The sequence below is a fragment of the Squalius cephalus genome (assembly GCF_949319135.1).
Source record: "Squalius cephalus genome assembly, chromosome: 5".
NCBI classification, from domain to species: domain Eukaryota; kingdom Metazoa; phylum Chordata; class Actinopteri; order Cypriniformes; family Leuciscidae; genus Squalius; species Squalius cephalus.
Window position 1 is genome coordinate 42,957,837 of NC_137126.1, and position 21,364 is coordinate 42,979,200.

At 36.8% G+C, this 21,364-nt stretch overlaps 1 protein-coding gene across 1 annotated transcript; it reads right to left on the reverse strand.

The window, feature by feature from the left end:
* Positions 1-3,101: 3,101 nt before the first annotated feature.
* Positions 3,102-20,003, reverse strand: ckap2l (cytoskeleton associated protein 2-like). The gene is made up of 9 exons (XM_079871807.1): positions 19,822-20,003; positions 18,863-18,929; positions 18,677-18,740; positions 17,459-18,588; positions 16,972-17,170; positions 13,482-13,637; positions 10,999-11,056; positions 8,236-8,398; positions 3,102-4,027 (listed from the first exon to the last, which is right to left on the reverse strand). The coding sequence occupies exons 1-9, from the start codon at positions 19,865-19,867 to the stop codon at positions 3,727-3,729; spliced, it is 2,184 nt and encodes a 727-aa protein (XP_079727933.1). The 5' UTR covers positions 19,868-20,003; the 3' UTR covers positions 3,102-3,726.
* Between the last annotated feature and the right edge of the window lie 1,361 nt (positions 20,004-21,364).

Consider the following 21,364-nt stretch of genomic DNA (forward strand, 5'->3'; position numbering starts at 1 on the left):
TTATCATCTGATCGTGGTTGTATCTCTCTTAGTGCTGCATTTGATACCATCAACCACAACATTCTTTTGAATAGACTTTAAAATTATGTTGGCATTTGTGGTATTGCACTGGCATGGTTGAAATCATACTTATCTGATTATCAGTTTGTAGCAGTAAATGAAGAGATGTCTCATCGAAGTTCACGTTCACGTTTCTAGCACCTGTAAAAATATCTAAATTACGACATGTTTTCAATGATTGCGGAACAGTGATTCATGCATGACCTCAAGGCTATTGTAATGCTATTATGGGTGGTTGCCCTGCACCGTCTGTACGCCAAGTCCAGTTGGTTCTGTCAACATTGCATTGGCTCCCTATTAAACATCGTATACATTTTAAAATATTGCTGACTACTTACAAAGCACTAAATGGTTTATTTTCCCAGTACTTGAGCTCTTAACGCATTATAGTCCTTCACGTCTACTGCGATCTCAAAATTCTGGCCAGTTGATAATACAAGAATATCAAAATCAACTGCAGGCGGTAGATCCTTCTCCTATTTAGCACATAAACTTTGGGACAGTCTTCCTAACATTGTCCGGGAAGCAGACACACTCAGTTTAAATCTAGACTAAAAATGCATCTCATTTACCTGCCATTCATATAGAACATTATACATTTGTATTATTCAAATCAGTTAAATGATTATTAGGCTGCATAGATTAGTTCAGCCGGAACCGGGGACACTTCCTATAACACCTGATGTACTCGTTACATCATAAGAAGGATGGCATCTACGCTTATGTTAGTCTTTGTAGCAAATTAGCTCTATGAAATATTAATAATCAATAATAACTGGTTATAATTGATTATGAATATTTGGATCAGTTAGTATAATTAACTTACTGTCGTAAATTAATATTACAATCAATTAACCTGTTTGTCTCGTGAACACTCAGGATTAATTGTTTATTAACTCTAAGAAATGTACATTTCCGGGGCATGGGAAATGTCTTTCTTAATTTACAGTACTACTAAGAGCAAGTAGACAAAAATCTTAAATGATTAGTGACTCCAGTTATGAGCTTGAGACACGGACAACTTTACATGTGACATGAACAAGATTTTATTAACTAGTCTAAACACTTAAACTACTCTAACATACACACACATACATGCATACAGTTTACCAAGGGAAAGAGAGCTGAAGCAGAAGCAAGAAGTTATAGCAGTGTTTGAAATTCAGAAGATCAACAGCCTTGAGCAAATCATCAGTTTAGTTCTAACACGCCCTTCTTTAAAGGGGTAAGGATACTTAATGTATCAAATAATGAGACTAAGTTTGATACTTGCATGTCTCGCCCATTTTAATTTAAACTGTCCTGATGCAATTTGTTGAGGCTCCAGTTGATCTTTGCTGACGTGGTCTTGATGAAAGAGAACCAGTGGTAGTCAGAGTATCTTTGGTGAATGGAAAGACAAGGCCGCAGCCTGGCACAAACTTGGTGGGTCCTTAGAAACTTCTAGTTCAGCATCATCTTCACGTCAGCATTTCAGAAAGGGAATAAGCGAGAGCTAAGAGCTGATCAGTGACTTTAAAGCGTGAAGATGGCACAACCTCTGGAGGTGTGTGAGCCAATGAGAAGATTTCCCTTTGGAGGGAAATTTTACAACCCATTGTCCCTTTGAACATGCAATTTGATTGGATGTTTAACACAAGAATCTTTAAGATGCTTATAATATTAATGCGTCACAAAGTAAGCAAAATGTAATGTAAATGAACAAAACGGAGATGAAGATTGGAGTTTATAGATACCAAAAATGCCACACATTTGATTTGGTTAACCATATTATCCAAAGTCTGAAATATGAACCCAATAGAGTTTACAAGAATACAAAAGACAACCACATTAAAGGAAAATCATGAGATCGGAAAATTAGATACGTTTACACATTTCTCAAATGGTTATATATAGAATACATAGAATTAACAGGGTTTATTTCTCCTTCTCAGTGAGAATTAAGTAAGAGTCGCAGCTTCCTGGACACTCTTTTGGATCGTAAAATCCTCTTATCAGTCTCTGTGTGTCCTGTAACAAGACACCGCGTTCTGGCAGTGTGTTAGCTTCATTTGGGATGTTAGTTTTTGGGGGAAGTTTCACAGGCATTTGTTGGGAGAGTTGAGTTTGCTGGATTATTCATTAAATAAATGAATAATTTGTGTGTGTCTGATTGGTCCAGACGCTACATCTTTCTGTTTATTCCAAGGTTTACTGAAGTCAGCCAGATCCGGGACGTATCCGGATCAGATGGTGGACCTGCGCCTGGACCCATCCACGACGCATCCCTGAAGTGCCAGTCTCATAGGCCTGTGGAGGCCTCATCGACACGACAGCCATCGGCACTGATCCTCAACAAAGTCGTCTCCATACCGGCGTGAAGACTCCAACTTCCAACCAGAAGGAACTGGATAATATTCTGAATGTTCTGATCCAATCTGACTTCTGACCTGTAATGCTGCCTGGATCATAATCATACACTGTTCGCTCGTCGGCCAGAGGAGAACTGGTCCCCGACTGAGCCTGGGTTCTCCCAAGGTTTTTTTTCTCCATTCTGTCACCTGATGGAGTTTTGGTTCCTTGCCACTGTTGCCTTGGCTTTTGGCTTGTTTAGTTGGGGACATGTAATATTCAACAATATTACTGATCTGCAAGGTGGACGATGATGCAATTTTCTTCTAGAAACAAACTTTGTTGTATTATTTTGATGTTATCACTGTGAAGCTGCTTTGATACAATCTGCATTGTAAAAAGCGCTATATAAATAAAGGTGACGACTTGCTGTCAACAGTTTTTTTTTTTAAATGAGATGTAAATGATGAAAGATTTTTATTTCTTTTTTTTTGGTTGAAATATACCCTCAGATTACTGGACATTGTCCTGTGAACATATGCAATAGTTCCCTCAGTAACAACAGACATTATACTCTTATCTAAAGCCACTACTTGTATTGACTGACCTTTAACTGAACCAAGAAAAGCAAATACTCAGTAGCACATGAACTTCAATGTACTAACCTAAAAACCTCACAAAGTGTTCAGCCAATCAACAGCAAACATCTACATTTCAAGATTTAATAGAAGAAAAAGAAAAACACTAGAGATTTTGTTTGCTCAGATTGTAGAACACCAATAGCCATCCATCCATCCATCTCATCTATAATTCTGCAGCTTCATGGAACAAAATTATAGCATCAGGCAGGGACTTAAATATGGTTTATTTATCATGTAAAATCCAATTTCTTACACTTAAAAAAAAAATCATGTGTGCTATTGCTCAGACATGCATAAGAGATTGAGGCTGATCCATAAATTATAACTTAAGTTATAAGGATAGGTTTGACTTAAATCTCTGATTAACTAAATAATATTGACTTTTCTGTTGAATCTTTTGCAGAAAGAATATAGACAATGTATTTTTTTTTCATACAGCAATGCTTAATGTTGAAATTCATCATAGCAACAAAGATATAATCCAATTAGGTAACATCTAACCAGTATAAAGAGAGAGTCAAAGCTCAAGGTCTGGCTAAAACCTAGCAAAAATAAGTTTAGTAGTATATGAGCCTGTCTAAATGTGCATCATAGTACAAAAGACATTTTACAAACAAATAGTAAAAACAGAATTAAAACAAAAACATTCTTGGCTTCCAGGTGGGAAATGAAGGTCACTGCATTTGAACAAACTTTATAATGTTTCAACCTCCTCTGGATAAACAAGTTTAACTTGAACATGGTCCCTCAGTGCTTCATTCTCCCGGTACACATACACAGGAGAGCTCTGGGGTTGTGTGTAACCTTCGACCTCTTCCTTACTCTCACCTGCAAGGTCACAAAGAGAGGTCACACAGGGGTCATGTTCCTGCAAGGCTGTTGGATAGCGCAGAGCAGATTTCTCAATCCGCACTGAACGCCGCACTGGGGTAAAGAAACGGATTTCGTGACCGTCAACATGTCCTGATTCTGCTCCCTGCTGACTCATTTTCCCCCTTAAATTGTGCAAGAAAATACAAAGTAATTAGACATAACTTCATTTATTGCAGGAAAAAGAACAGACAATCATCCTGGTCTACTTTTCGGAGCTGGACTTTTGGGAAATGTGTTCATTTCCTGTTTTCCCAAATGTAATCGATTCTCATTTTGATGAAGCAATATTAATTCTTTAATCCATGCTGTTATCATGTTGATGTGGAGTTTTATTTTACAGACAAAAAACAGCATATATAAACATCACAGTCTAATCATATTAAGGCTCATGTTTAAATGTTAGTTTTTTTTTTTTTTTGACAAATATAAGCTGTTATCTTGTAAAAATATAATTTCATGGTTTGTACAATGTTATGTTGATTATTACAATTATTTTAAATGTGGAAAATTGTATTAATAAAGAATGAGGAGTTGTATTCAAAGTTTTACTGGTACTATAAAGAAGTAAATATATGATTCAAAATATTTCAATTTATTATTATTTTGGTAACACTTAACAATAAGGTTCATTAGCTAACATTAGTTAATGTATTAACTAACACGAACTAACAATGAGCAATACATTTGTTACAGTATTTATTACTCTTTATTAATGTTAGTTCACAGTGCATTAACTAATGTTAACAAATACAACCTGTTTTTTAATAATGTATAAGTAAATGTTGAAATTCATATTAAAGGTCCCGTTTTTCGTGTGTTTTTGAAGCTTTGATTGTGTTTACAGTGTGCAATATAACGTGTTCATGTTTCGCGTGCAGGTTCACTATATATTTTTGTGGGAATTTTTTGGGGATTTGCTAAACTATACATTTTTGGAAAGGTTATTGTGTAAGGAGTCAGAAAATCAATGTCTGCATTTGCCCAGATGTCTATGTGGCGGCCATATTGAATTTTAAAAAATAGCCGCCGTAAAACTTTAATTTGTAATATCTCGGCTTCTGAATAAACTGGAATGTTGATTTTAACTGCTCAACCCACATTTTCAGGGTCAGGGAATCCAATGGTTATAGTTACAAAGCTACAAGACTTTGCCACATTAACCCATAGATGCATAAGTGGGTCAGAAATGACCCGGTGTGGTTGTTTTCTTGCAATATCATTGTAATGAAAAATTGTTTGCATTTAATATTCCATGTTCCTCAAAAAACATGTTTTTTATCATCCCACTGAAATACATCCACAATATGGGTAAAAAGACTAAACATCACAAGCAGTTGGTCAGATAACTCAGAGTTCCTTTTATTGAAGAGTTTAAAATTAGCTAATGTAAAACATGGATGTTCGGGAACTATCGACATATGATTAAGCAACCTTTATAATTAGACAGTTTCTCATAATCATCATCGCTTTCATAAATCACGGCTTGGGAAGTGTCATCGTTCTGGCACTGGCTGCTGCACTGACACATGTCAGTACAGGCTAAGTCCTTAGTTCTGCAGGAGCACCTCCCAGAAGAGCAGTTAGATTTACACTTGCATTGAACCAACTCAAGGATGGCCTTTGGGGCTGGGAGGACCTCTGTGGTCACTGGTTTGAGCATGCCATCCGAGTGTTTGAAGTATCCGTTTTGCAGAGGATCCAGCTGTGGATCCTGCAGAGCAATGGCTGCCTGTGCCCATACTCTTGTTTGGGCATGGACTCTCAAGATGTGTTGCTTCAGAGCTCCAAGTGTTGGAGGGAGCTAGTCACTTTCTGCCCTATGTTTGCAGAAGAGATGCCATCACTTATCCAGTGGATTTGTATGGGATCATGTGAATGGCAATGAAGAACCAGATGTTGAGGGGTCTGGCTCAGCTGTTTCTGTGCTTCTTCTTTTCTGTCCACGCTTTTTGGCAGTGTAGTGTCCTGTAGCTAAAGCATGTGCATTGTGGTCTCTTGCACGTTGTATTTCAACCTTATTAGTTGCACTTGAGGGACAGGAGCGATGCCAGACTGCATTCTCTGTGCACTGTTTCTGGTGTGCAGTTTTGCAGTCACCTTTGTACTTGAACATAGTTCCCATCATTCAAACTGGCCCTCTCTTGAACTACCTGAAGAATGAGACCATAGCACTCTAATCTAGGGCGTTAGACCAGGACTCCTTTCTTTTTATCATCAGACTGGCAGAAAATGCACTGCTTCCAGTTAATGGACTCCTCAGCTTGACATACCCCTTCTTAAATATATCTTAAAAATATATCTAAATTACATCATATACTCTCATTGACAAATGCGGAACAATTAGTTAATGCGTTCATGACATCAAGGCTAGATTATTGTAATGCTCTACTGGGTGGTTGCCCTGCACACTTAAGCAAACTATAGCTGGACCAAAATGCCGCAGTTTGAGTTCTTACTAGAACCAGGAAATATGACCATATTAGCCCAGTTCTGTCAACACTGCATTGGCTCCCTATTAAACATCGCATACATTTTAAAATATTGCTGATTACTTACAAAGCACTAAATGGTTTAGCTCCGCAGTACTCGAGCAAGCTCTTAACGCATTATAGTCCTTCACGTCTATTGCGATCTTAAAACTCCGGTCAGTTGATAATACCTAGAATATCAAAATAAGTTGATCCTTTTCCTATTTAGCACCAAAACTTTGGAACAGTCTTCCTAACATTGTCCGGGAAGCAGACACACTCTGTCAGTTCAAAGCTAGACTAAAAACACATCTCTTTGACCTAGTATACACATAATACATTACAGACTTCTATAATTCAATGTTAGGCTGCATAGATTAGGTCAGCCGGAACCGGGAACACTTCCCATAAATCCTGATGTACTCGTTACATCATAAGAAGAATGGTATCTACGCTAATTTGGCTCGAAACATCACTGCAAAATAAAATCTTTCAACAGGAACTACTTTGTGTGTGGATCACTCTCAGCATCCTTTCTAGTAGGTTTGCAATGTGCATGTCTTTGTAATTCCCAAAATAAATATTAAATGTTTTAATGAGTGATATAAAAAAATCTTTTTTTGAAGAACAGCTGGAATATGAAATGATAACTTTTCATTACAAAGATATTGCAAGAAAACAACCACATATTCCTACTCATTTTTTTCCTACTCATGCATCGAAGGGTCAATATGGTAAAGTGTAACTAGCACCATTGGATTCCTTGACCCTTACAGTGTGAGTTTAGAAGTAAAAATCAACATTCCAGTTTATTCGGAAGTCGAGATATTACAATTTTACGGCGGCCATTTTTTTTACTTCAATATGGCCGCCATATAGACATCTGAGCAAATGCAAACATTGATTTTCTGACTTCTTATACAATAACCTTTCCAAAAATGTATAGTTTAGCAAATCCCCAAAAAATTCCCACAAAGGTTAAAATCTGAATATAATGAACCTGACTATATCTGTATACCGCTGTTTTCACTGTCCTAAGAACGGGCTGATGACTTCCTTGTTCTATGAAGTCCCTCCTTCAGAAATACGTAACGAGTTCTGATTGTGCCAGCGGTTCCTGTGTTGTGACTCGACAGCAGCTTAGCGCACGTTGCCCGGAAAGGTCACGCCTCTTACCATAACGTGGAGATGCATGCGCATAAATTGTAACCATTGATCTCTAAGTACAGCGTCCCTGGGAAGGCCAAACAAAGGTGATTGGACTCTGGGATGAAAATAACAGCGTCTCGACGACATGGCGACAAACACACTCTACAAACACAACTCTTCCTCTTCTCCGTGGGAGCGCAACAAGACCACGGCCCCCTTTTTTGTGTATTCCTGTGGGCGGAGGTTAGTCAAAAAACTGTTCTAGTGACGTCATTAAAGCAGGAAGTAGAGGGATGTAGTCCAAACCGGCCGTTCACTGTAGGCGACTTCTGTTAAATAAAATATCTCGCTTGGCATTGAACTTTGAGCTTTATAATTTTACAGATATTATTTATACTCTAACAACAACATTACACACTAACTGAAGTTTGAAACATGGGATCACGAAGAACGGGACCTTTAACTAAGATTAATAAATGCTTAAGTAGTATTGTTCATTCTTAGTTCATGTTAACTAAAGTAGTTAACTAATGAACCTTACTGTAAAGTGTTACCATTATTTTTTTTAAATACAAAAAAGAAACTTACAGCAAAGAATTTTACATCTATAACAGTCCTAACATTATGCTACTTATTCCAAAGAATATTTAGGCAACAGTGGCACATGAGATCAAGGTTATTCAAATTCAAGTTGGAGTGTGTGAGTGTCGTACCCTGGGGTGGCTGTAATTTTATATTTGACGACAGACGAGTCTCCCCTCATTCCACATATGAGGGCCCCTACAGGTTTTGGAGTACACATGACGTCACTGGCTTCCTGTTCGTCATGCATCCTAGTCTCTATCGATTCAGGCTCTTTTGGCATCGGAGACATACCTGAATGATTTAAAACATGGTGAGATTTGTTTTATTAATATTCTGGGCTCATATTCTTACTTCTATATAGTATGCATCATCACTAAAGGTACTAAAAACACTGTACGCAACATTAAACATTTTTCACATAGTGATTGCAAGTGCCCATAACTTGCAGATTGTTCCCATTTTTTTTGTTTTTCTTCTTTTAGAGAGGTGATCAAAATGCTTGAAACAGATGGACAATTTACAGTCCTGTGCTGCAGTTCTATGGATGTTTTGCCCTCCAGGTCTCGGTACCAGTCATGTGATGGAAAACTATGAATTGTCATGCCGGGTTGAAAGAATTCAATAGAACTTTATTGTATAGTGTAGCATTAATATTTGTCCTCACAGTTATGACTGGAATAGCCAAATCCATTATTTTGAAACAACATGTCCACATATAATGTGCTTGAAATTTTAGAATAAACAATATTAATGTGGAGGATTCTATAAACTATTTGGACACTTAAACCACATATAAAAATGCATAAATTTTAGGTAGATAAAGTAGATAAAACATCAAACTGAGTGGTATTTAAAAGGATAGCACAGACACACCTTTTAAGTTACTTTCAAAGATAAAAAATTAGATACACTGTTCAAAATGAAAAAATAAATAAAATATATATGCACATATAATTTCTGTTTGTGACATGTCCATAGTTAAAGTAGGTTAATAATAGGACCTGTGTGAACTTGAAAGGGACTGATCACAAGTACACTACTGGTCAAAATTTAGGAATAATTATTTGTATTTTTTTTTATACTTTTTTTTTGTTGTTGTTGAAAGAAGTCTCTTATGCTCACCAAGGCTGTCCACCAAGAAGTCTCTTATGCTCAGCATCATTACTCCAGTCTTCAGTGTCACATGACCCATCAGAAATCATTATAATATGCTGATTTGGTTCTTAGTTATTATCAGAGCTCAGTTAATAATAATTGTTTTTCCAGGATTTTTTGATGAATAGATTTATTTGAAATCTTTTGTAACATTATAAATTACTTTACTGACACTTTGTATCAATGGAATCCATTCTTGCTGAATAATTTCTTTCTTCTACCCCCATACTTTTGAATGGTTGTGTTTCACGTTTTACACAAAAATATTAAAGGGTTAGTTCACCAAAAAACTGAAAATTCTGTCATTTCCTCACCCTCATGTCGTTCCAAACCCGCAAGACTTTCGTTCATCTTCGGAACACAAATTAAGATATTTTTAATAAAATCAAAGAGCTTTCTGTCCCTTCATTGATAGCTACTCAACTACCACTTTGACACTTCAAAAAGTTCATAAAGAAATTGTAAAACTAATCCATATGAATTGAGCGGTTTAGACAAATTTTCTAAAGAGACACGATCACTTTATATGACGAACAGATTTAATTTAGTCTTTTATTCACATATAAACATTCATCAGCGCACACATCAGTTGTGGTAAACAGAAGCTCAAGCATGTTCACTTGACGTGCGAAAACCAATGATGTTCATTCTCGTGTTACGCAGCACGTTTGAGCTTCAGCAAGAACTAGTGAGGTTTGTTCTTGTGCGTCAGGCAGGTTTGGTTGAGCTTCTGTTCATGTTCGCTGATCAATGTTTGTGAATAAAAGCCTAAAATTAAATGTTCATCATATAAAGCGATCGTGTCTTGTCAGAAAGGTTGTACTAAACTGCTCAATTCACAGTTTAACTTTTTTCAACATTGATAATAATAAGAAATGTTTGAGCACCAAATCATAATTTAACGAATGAAAGAAAAAGAATCTCCTCTACAGTCTCACTATTCCTTAAAGCGATAGTTCAAGTGAAAATTACCCCATGATTTACTCACCCTCAAGCCATCCTAGGTGTATATAACATTCTTTTTTCAGACAAATACAATCTGAGTTATATTAAAAACTGTCCTTGCTCTTACAAGCTTTATAATGGCAGTGAATGGCTGTTTCTGTTTTGAAGTCCATCAAAGCGCATCCATCCATGATAAAAGCACTCCACATGGCTCTGGGGGTTAATAAAGGCCTTCTGAAGTGAAGCGATGCGTTTGTGTAAGAAAAATATCCATATTTAAAACTTTATCGACTAAAATAACGAGCTTCCGGCTTGTATTATTGCCACTTCTTGCATTTATTGCCTTCTTAAGATTAATTGTTTCTTGTATACCTCAACTGTATGTCGCTCTGAATAAAAGCATTTGCTAAATGAATAAATGTAAATGTAAATTATTTCTGAAGTATCATATGACACTGAAGACTGGAGTAATGAATCTGAAAATTCAGCTTTGCCATCACAAGGAATCAATTACAATTTAAAACATATTTTAATATATATTTTAATTTGTAATAATATTTCACAAAACACTGTTTTTTATGAAAGAAAAACAACCTTGGTGAGCATGAGGCTTCTTTTAAAAACATGAACATATTAGTTATTTCCATAATTATGAAATTAATTTATTTTAAACTTTTAACCCATAGTGTACACTAATAATCCACACCTAATCCAAACCCAAGTGATAGCAAAAACATGTACTGTAAGTGACTGTATGACAGAAATATGGATTACTCATCCTCCCACTTTACCTTGAATCTGACTCTTTTTAAGGATCTCAAAAACCACAGATCGTAGTTCATCCACTGGCTGTTGAGAAAAATCACATTAAGTGAAATCAAGTCTGTTACTCATGCACATGCGTAACTGGAGTTAGCTCATTTCAAAATACTAACAAAATGATGACTGACTCAAAAACCACAGATATTCACCGGCTGTTGAGAAAAATCACATTAAGTGAAATCAAGTCTGTTACTCATGCACAAGCGTAACTGGAATTAGCTCATTTCAAAAATACTAACAAAACAATGGCTGGCTCAATGTTAATTTCGTCATTTCCCCCCTAAACGACAACTGAAGATCGTTAACCGATCATTTTTACCATTAACCGACAAGATTATGTTAAACTAGAATTAAATTAAATTAGAATGAATAAGTGTCTGTGACCCAATAAGGTAACAAAAAAAAAACATTAGGATTCAGACATCATCACATCACGCACCTACAGTGCTTCTGTGAACAGAGAAAAAGCACAGAAAGTTTTGTTCATTTCAAGTTCAGGTATGAAATGCTGTTATCAAAGGATGTTGGCTGCCCGCACCCATCCAAAGTACACTAGAGTTACCGCTACCGTCTCTCATTGAAAATTTTTTATTCCAGACTAGCTGTGAGCCTTGCGCCCATTTCTGTGTCAGTTCTGCTTTAAATTAATTTGCTTTGGCATTTATATAGTTACTTTTATTTTTCATTCCTGTTCTGTTCTGAATACTGTTAAAATCAAAAGGATTTATTGTGAAGTTTGTAAACATTTCACATTTTACATCAATGCAATAATAAAATACAACTTATTTGCAAACTGTTTATTTTCTCTCAAAAACCCAATTTTATATGTATAGCATATTTTTTTAAACCATGCAGCAAGCGTTTTCAAAACAATCTTGAAAATAATACTTTTTAAACTGTTTAACCGACACTAGCCCCGTTTACATGTAGCATTGTATTCCGATTATAACCAGTTTAAAAGTCCAATCAGAATGAAAATGCTCCATGTCAACACCTCAATCGGAATAAAAATGCTCAAACCGATTGAAATTTCAGTCGGATTGAAGGGGGTGGAATAAACCTTTTCATGAACCGATCAAACGAAAGATTACACCATGTAAACGAGCTGATCCGATTACTTTGAGTGTAGGCTACGTCTTTCTGCGCATGCCTGGTTTTGCGCCAGATAATTCTGTCAGCTAACATTACGCCTTCTGTTTGTGATCCGTTGTGGATTCTGATCACCGTATAAGGTAGGAATATTTATACCCGATGCAAAAAACTATGCGCGCTAACCATTACCATAGTAAACATGGTAAATAGGCCTATGAACGCTTGAAGAAATCAGACAAATCATAAGTTATCTTAATCCTGTTTTTATTTTATCTCTTTATACTGGACTATCCTCTAACTGTATCCTTCTGGGAGTGCTAAAGCTCCTCAGGTCAAATTTCTGGTGGCATATTTGTAGAAATTATAATTCTTTCTAAATGTGATGTAAATGTCCGGTAGGCTACCAAATAAACAGAGACTGAATAATTGTGTGTCCTCTTTCTTTTGTGAACGTTCACAAACGTCATAAACGGTAAACCACTTTATTTCTGTGTGACTAGTGTGCAATTTTGACACAAATTAATTCATTATGATCAATGTATCGCTTTTTATTGTAAACCTGTGGTAAAACATCTATTCTTGGGTTTTAAATATTCAATTAAACAACAAAAATGCCAGCAAACGGTCGCTCTTGTTTTGCGATCACGCTGTTTCCAGTGATTTCTTTCTGATTAGTTTTCTGATAAAACTTCCATTTTATTGGTGAAATGATGGTGTGACGTTGTTCCAGAGAGGCGTGTTACGGGCGTGTTTTAGTGAAGCGCTGTGGAGCTTCTGGCCCGACAGTGGAAACGCAGCAGATTTTGGGCACGGTCCGAACGTTACTGGCCCGAGGCAATTAGCCTGGCAAGGCCCGTTTAAAGCCCTGGCTCGCAGCCTCGCACTGGCCTGACATTGGAAACGCGGTTAATGCCTAACGTACAACTAACGTGACGATTAAGTGATGCACCATCTTGACAGGATTGAAAACGTGGGAAATAATGAGCTTCCAGATCCGGCAGACAAGCTGTGTGTGCGCATGTCACAAAATGATTTCGATTGGAAGCGTCAGCACATGTAAACACCTGATCGGTTTAGATAACATCCCATGTAAACAGTCAACCGGAATCCGTCAATCAGAACGATCTCAATCAGAATAGCTAAAAAGTGTGCATGTAAACGGGGCTAGTGTTAACCTGTCAAAATTCTTACTGTCGGTTAACGATTAAACAGTTAATTATGAGCATCCCTACTATGTCTATTTTTCTTTTCAACTCTTCAGAGGCTTCTCACATTATCAGACTAAAACAAAAAAAGCAACAAGCAAAAGAAAGTACCATCAATATACCATCGCATGTTTGAGAGATAAAGAGAGACTGACCTCTCTCACTTCACGGATGGCCTCCTGGAACATGGGCAGGACCTCCAGATTTCCTTCTCTTTCCATTAGTCTGGCCTGGCAGATCCAGTATTTAGCAAACTTCTGTGCCATTGGCACCCGAGACAGCACATCTCTGACCTTTTCCACCGGGAAACCCTGTCAGATATCACACAAAGAGCATTGGATCAGTTCTCAATATGCTTGTGAGCACTTAAAAGAAAGCATCATCTAATCAGACTCATATTCATAAAAAATGTTCCACGTAAATAGAGGAGTGCAATGCAACTTGTACTGCATAGCTCAAGAAAAGCTCAAGAAGACCATAAATTCAGAGCAGTGAGACTGTCGGACAAGAATGGAAAACATCATGGCCAATTTATGCCAGTAAATGGCAAACACATGAGATCTGTTCAAACAAAACAGGACAAGGAAACATTATGATAAGGGAAACTGTATATGCAGTCAAATGTTGGCATGACAAGGCTTGTCTAAAAGAATTACACTTTAAACCCTATCACACATACAATCTTTACATCTAAACTAGCTGTAAATGACCCGATCATGTGTGAACAGTCCTTTTCAAATATACCGGTAAATCGGTTCTGGCAATTTACAAACTACTTTACGGGAAGTTCTAACATTACCAGTAAATCCAGTATTATGCCGTGAGTGAACGCAGAATGAAGATTACCGGTAAGAGTGGTATTTTGGTGCAGATGTACGAATGGTCCCTTAACGGTAAAAAGCCAGAACGGCGTTGCTTGTGTGAACAGCATAGTTGTGTAATTACCTGTAGTCATTTAGGTAATTTTACGGTAATTTACCTGAATTGCTGCGTGAAAGGGCCTTTGGTCTAAAAGGTTTTAATGTTGAAAAGTGCTTTTTTTCCGTGGTAATGTAAACATTGCAGTTGGGCCATCTGACAATGGTGGAATTGAAAGTTAAACATGTTCACCGTTCATTAATTACAACTAGATCCAGTCATTCCTCGTCTAAACGGTTATTATTCAGCACTTTTGAGGGTTACAATATGGCAGTGCTTCTCCAAAACTCTGTGGTCATGATAAAAAAATAAAATAAAATAAAAAGAAAGTAAAAAGAGTCATTGTGAGGTTTGAATTTTAAGATTAAGAAATCACATTAATAATAATAATAATATTTAATTTTTTTTTAAAAACTGTTAGTAAAAGTAATCTAAAAATAAAATAATAATTTTCTATTATTACTTTTAAAGGGGAAAATGATAATATCACTGAATGCTTTTTTATCACCATGACCGCATAATTCTTATTTGAAGGACATCTGTCCAAAGAGACTATAAGCTGTATTATGCTGCCAGGCCAGTAGATGGCGATGTCCCTTTGCAAAGAAAAACTATGTGTGCCCCCGTTTTCACAAATTCAGTTTTTGTAGTTTACACAGAGACGATAACGATGTCATTTTCAAAAACTTGCACTTTGAATCCTGTTTTCAAACGTTTGCATTTTCAGGCCTCCAAAACGTTGTTGTCGTGTAAATGAACAGCCAAAACAGAAAAAAAGTTTTCCATTTTTAGTTGAAAACAGTGTTGTGTAAACGGCCCCTGAGGCTTTCCCTCTGTGAGAGACTGTTCTCAGTATTCAAGTGAACACAAAGGAAGGTATACTGTGTGCTAACTTCTGTGTGAGTAACCCTAAGTTTGTTAATGGAAGTAAGCCCTTTTATTGTATTAATCTTTGTAGTGTTCAGATCTGCAAACTCACAAAAGGTGACGTTTACAAATTAAAGGCGCAGTGTAATTTTTAGCGGCATCTAGTGGTGAGGTTGCGAATTACAACCAACAGAAGTTATGGTGGCCGACAGGAAAAGATGCCATTGTCTGAGACAGCAGAGAGTAGCCAGTTAAGCAATGAGGTTTCTTTACAAAGATAAATTAAGAAATTAGGTTTAATTAATTATTCAGTAAAACTACATGTTATTGCGAATATTATTGTTACTTCATCATTGTGTCAGTGTTTTATTTGCTGACTTTAGCTAGCTTCTTTGCACGAAGAACAACATAGTGACGAAACGCACTTGTCCGTTTAGGGCTACTGTAGAAGTATGTCGGCGCAAAATGGCTATTTCAATGTAAGGGGACACGCGGTGTATGTAGATAGAAATGGCTCATTCTAAGGTAATAAAAACTTAACAGTTCATTATGTAAGGTCTTTGCACACCACTGAAAACATAGTTATTAGGGGTGTAACGGTACGTGTATCCGTACCGGACCGTTTCGGTACAGGGCTTTCGGTACGGTGCACGTGTGCACCGAATGACCGAATGCAATATTTTGTGTGCAGAACATAGGTACATTTTCGTGTTTCCACACGAACATATTAAGTGGCGGAAGTCTCCGCGTTCAGCGCAAATCCTGCCCTGCAGCTGATTCTAAAGTTTTACCCGTCGTCACTGTAACCTAAACCAATGAAATCGACTGCAGAGCGGGAGAAAGAAAAAAAAAAAAACACACACCGCGCGCTGTACAACAACATACACGGCACGCTTTAGCCCAGCCTCTCGCTAGCTAGCGTCATGGCCAATGCAGACAAGCCCAGACAGTATGGACAAGCCGGAGCTTGAAGAGCCACCCTTTACACTTTGGAAAAGTTATATATATATATATATATTTAAATATGAGCAGGCCTACAAGCTGGGATTGGTAATGCTGCACTGTAATCATAGTTATTTATTTATATTTTTCATTATATTTTATTATGTGATATTGGTTTGAGACTGAGAGTATTTTATTTAGTGGAGAACTTTGCAGCAGTATTTTATTTCTTATTCTTTTTTTATTTTATATATATTTTATTAAAAAGTGTTTAAAAAAGTGTAAACAAATTGTTAAAAAAAGTTTATAGTAATAAACAACCTGCAGTTTAATGTTTGCATTTCTTTCCCTTACTGTACCGAAAATGAACCGAACCGTGACTTTAAAACCGAGGTACATACCGAACCGTGATTTTTGCGTACCGTTACACCCCTAATAGTTATGTATATGATATTGCATTTCTGTCAACAGATCCTCCTAAATATTACACAATGCACCTTTAAATCCCTGTAGGGGGTCTGGGGCATTCTCCCCCTATAAGAATTTGTTTGTGATTTTTTAACATGTTTGTGAAGCATTCTGTTGAAAGGGTAAAAACAACATTTGCTTCAAGTAAAAAATAAATAAAAAGAGCTTTTTATCTTTTAAAAAGATATCTTTATCTTTTTTTTGTCCATGTCTTAACCTGGCTATTTGTCTGGCCAAAAGCAAAAATGCAGATAGACACAGTCAATTAGCCAGAACATTTTTGATGTATATCAACTATGTGGAGCGTGATTTTGTACCAGTCAGAATTCACTGCTGGCTGGTTCGCACAGCAATTCAGATTTCCATGGAAAAAAATGCTTTGTTGCATCACCCCTTATAATGCGCATCACATTTTTTTAAAAGTAGAAACTCATATTATTATAATAATACCTGCTGTAATAATTTAATGCAGTCATCTAGTGACCGGTCCACAGCAAAGACAATGTTATGAACTTCATCTTCTTTCTCGATAGAAGCCCAGTATGGCTGAGGAATAGCAGAGACCGTCTTCCTCCTCACCAGCCGGACAGGCATGGGAGGACGTTTATATGTGATGCCCCTCGATTCCCGCCACTCCTGGAGCTTACACCTGCACAGACAACACTTCTGTTAGGGTTTGACCCATACACAAAAAAACACAAAAACTATACTTATTTTCCTACAGGGATCGTTCACCCAAAAAAGAAAACTCTTTATCATTTACTCACCCTCATGTCGTTCCAAACACACACAGAAGCTTTAAACTGCCCCTATATTTTGGTTTTTCAAATATTCCCTTTCATGCAGAACTTTGCCGATATTTAGGAAACATGATAAGTTCACATACACGTTTCTCAGAATAATAATGCTACAGTTAGTTAAACTTAAGTAAACTTACAGTCTCTGCTCCTGAGCAGCAGTCGGCTTCTTCCTTCCATCTACCGGGGCTGTTCGGACACCTTGAGTACTGGGACAGAAACTGGATTTAGGGGTCTGAAATTGCACTGCAGGCTTGGCCTGGCTGGATCTCTTGGTGGGCCGCTCAAGCTCTTGGGGCGCAGTGCTTGTCTGTGGCAATACACAACTCTTGGTGTTTCGACCGAGGAGTTTGGTCGAAGCAGTGGCACTAGTTGGTTTAACAGTAATATTCTGTTTATTTTTGATGATAGCTGATCCTTCACTATTTGCAGGTTTAGATAAAGTAGAGACACTCGCTCTTGTTACTCTGTTTGTAACAGAGCAATGCGATTTCGTTTTTGTGGCATCAACTTTTGTGACAATGCATGAAATATCCTTTTTCTGGTTCACGTCAAATCGGTTTGTCGCCGAATTCGATTTTCGGCTCATGGGTTTACTGCTCTGAGAACTGCTGTTGTGAATCCCAAACTTGGGTACAGCACTTTGACGTCTGGGTTGCTGTGCTAGTTTTGCCTGGGTTTTAGAAACATTGTTTGTCTGAATTTTTGTCCCAGTTGTGCTCATTGGTCTTTGACTCTTCAAATTGGCAGTTGAGGTTGTTTTGACGGTTGTTTCTGCTAACTTCTTAGCCGAAGACCTTGTTGACTGAAGCTCCGTCTTGGTACAGTAAGTTTGATCTGTGCGTCTGTGAGCAGAGATGCCATATCCAGACTTTGAAGGGCAACAGACTGAAACAAGACTTGGTTTTCTTGACTTTTGAGTTGTATTTGAAGCATGGGAAGCTGGCTGTGCTTGATGGGCTTTGTGTTGTCCATTTTGAAGGCTTTGTTGACGAGTCCTATTTGCTGCAGCAGTTTCCTCAGCTTTGTGTGGTTCCCTTGGATTTTTAAGAGAAGCAGTGCTATTGTTCCGAGTCTTTAAGACATGAAAGCCAGCCTGGTGAGTATTACGGGAATTACTGGACAACTGTGCTGGGGCTTTGGCTAGTGAATGGAGGCTGAGTCCTTTTTTTGTGGATGTGTTTTTATTAACCTCTGCCAATTTCTTCACTCTCTTCACTTCTTTTACATTTGTGCCATTGATGCCACAATTCTCCTTTGCATCACCTCTCTGAGAGAAATAAAGAGACATTAATTCATCAGTCTACACTTTCAACATAGAAAAGTGCAAAATTTCAAGAAATGTAATTTTAACTTACAAGTTTGTCCTTTTGATTATTTTCAGCATGTTTCTTTGTAACAGGATTGTCCTTGAGATATGGTCTTTGAGTAAAAAAAAACAACAACAAAAAAGTGTTTATTCAGAACATAAACACAACATACTATGGAGGTATGTATAAATTCAACAATTGTTACAGACGGAAAGATCCTTTAAGACCACCTACTTTGGATTAGGTGCTTTCAGTCTTCCTTTTGCCACCAGATATTCTGCCAATTTCAGTTTGCGTTGCTCTGTAAATGAAAGGGAAATCCATTTAACTTACCTGCCTGCATTTAATCAATTTTATAGATGTGCTAGTTTTGCGTCTTCCATATATATTGTGTCTTGTATATTATTAATCAAATAATGATATAAATCAAATCAATATTTCATGTCCATTTCATATCAAATATGTTTATTTGATAAGGACAATGTTGTCAGCTGGTCATTATTGAAAAAATACAAAACATTTAGGGTGATGCCAGACACAGATAATATAACTTTTGTCATTTTAGAAGTGAGAGACATTATTTAATTTCTTCATGAACCATTGGAATGTCCTAATAAGGAGGTTATGGCGTAATTGACACCTAACCCTAACTCCAACTATTTTAAACCGCATTTTGCTAATCCTTTTATAATTATTGTGGTTGCAGCTTATATGAGGAAATATCAGTACTTTCCACCTTTTATTTGAATGACGTTTATCTGCATGACTGTTTTAACAAACAAGTAAAGGCAAGCAAGAAGGACTAATGTTGGAAATGTTAACCTGATCAAATACAGGAGGTATGAGGTATTAAGACTATTTTATATCTTTATAAAGCTGTTAAGATCAGGTGACACCACAAGTAATTACATGTAGTCCCCTTATAAGGCATAAGCTGTGCCTCTTTCACTCACGCGCGCACATACACATAATACACACATCGCTTTCGTACTGCAGTGTTTTGAACATCAGCTCATTGGTTTTCACATCAATGTTAGATGGTCTTCCAAATTATATTCTTGACATAACTAACTATAATTTAGCGGTATAAAACTAAACAAATGTGAATCGATAGGAACAATAAATATCCAACAGCGTACATGATGCATAGGACTAGCCTGGTGTTAGCTTATAGGAGAGCGCTTTAACGTTACCTATCTTAGATAGTTTAGATACGTCTCCCTCCGTCACTGTTTCCATTGCTTTATCCGATCATCCACATTAAAATATTTCATCAAAATAAACTTCGTATTTGTTTTTAACTTAATAAACGAGTCAATTAGCACACAGACACAGGGTTGCTAAACCAACGTCCACCACAATCTCCCAAACAGTCGCTTGAATTTTACGGGGACACGCCCATCTCATTTCCCATTGGTTTGTTCAAATATTTGGATACCGACTATTGGTTCGTCAGTTTTAATGATTCATATGATTTGATGATTCGTTATACATGTCAAATCGGCTGTCAAAACATGTTGCCGTATGGCTTTATCCGTTTGAGGCTGTTCTATTACAAAACAATAATATAATACGTTTTCATTTAGACCTCTACGTAGAGGTGACTAATTGTATTTAGTTATCTATATGACATAAACCATGTGAGATCCTTTATAAAAAAAAAAAGGTCAGATTTTCACACAAGATGTTTTTTTTTAGTTTGGAGCATTTTGAAATCATATTGCATCATTCATCAGGGTTTTTCTCATGTATGTCAAAATATAATTTGCTATGCTAATAGTACAACAGAATTAAAATAGAATTTTTCAGGTTTCTTACAATGTCAAATATTTTCTAATTGTCCCTGATCTCCTCAAGCAGAGCAGATAAGTGACTGGAGAGGAGACATTGGAAGTGCATTATAAGTTTTCAAATGTCAGTAACCAGCAAGCTAAATTATGAATTTTACTCAAGCAGATATTTTTGTCATGTTATTCTCCAGTGCATCATATTGCATCTGTCCCGGTTTATGCTTCTTGCATTTTCAGTGTTTAAACCTACACACACCTGGTTAGGTCTTCAAAAATGCAATACATAAATAAAACATGCTGAAATATATAGACTGTGTCCGAAAGCTGAAAAATTCTGCCTTCTGAGGATACATTCTAAGGCATGAAGGCATCAAGAAACATACAAATCCAATGTTAGCTTCACTTCTCACACTTGGTCTCTTGTTATTTCTTCATCTGAACGATTTTTGAAGGCAGCTGTATCTTTAGCTGCCTTTGATATCCCACAATCCTGTGCGTTCCAGTTCCTGTGCGACAGTTGAGCAAAAAAACAAAAAACAAAGATGGCATCTGAAAGTTGTGGTTGGTGGTCAGATTGTGAGTAAATGCTTTGACCAATGTTTTCCATTTTTGATGTAATTTCTAGTGAGAAATTTCTATTGTAATTAAATGTTTGCATAGTTATCACCAAAGCGTTCTCTATTTTGTAGTCGATAATTCAACCATCACGCTGCTTTAGAAGTCTGTCCGAAATCAGTTTATTGTAATTTATTGTATTGTAAAACTTTGTGGTCCCCTGCCCTTAGGGGCAATTTGTTCTGCATGGGAGTTTTATTTTTTTGTTGTTTTTTACAACCACATGCAAGACAGAAAAATACACAACATTAATAGCACATTAGGAAAACAAAATTTAAAAATGACCTCTTCATATTTAAATTAAGAAAATGAATGGCACATGGTAAACAAA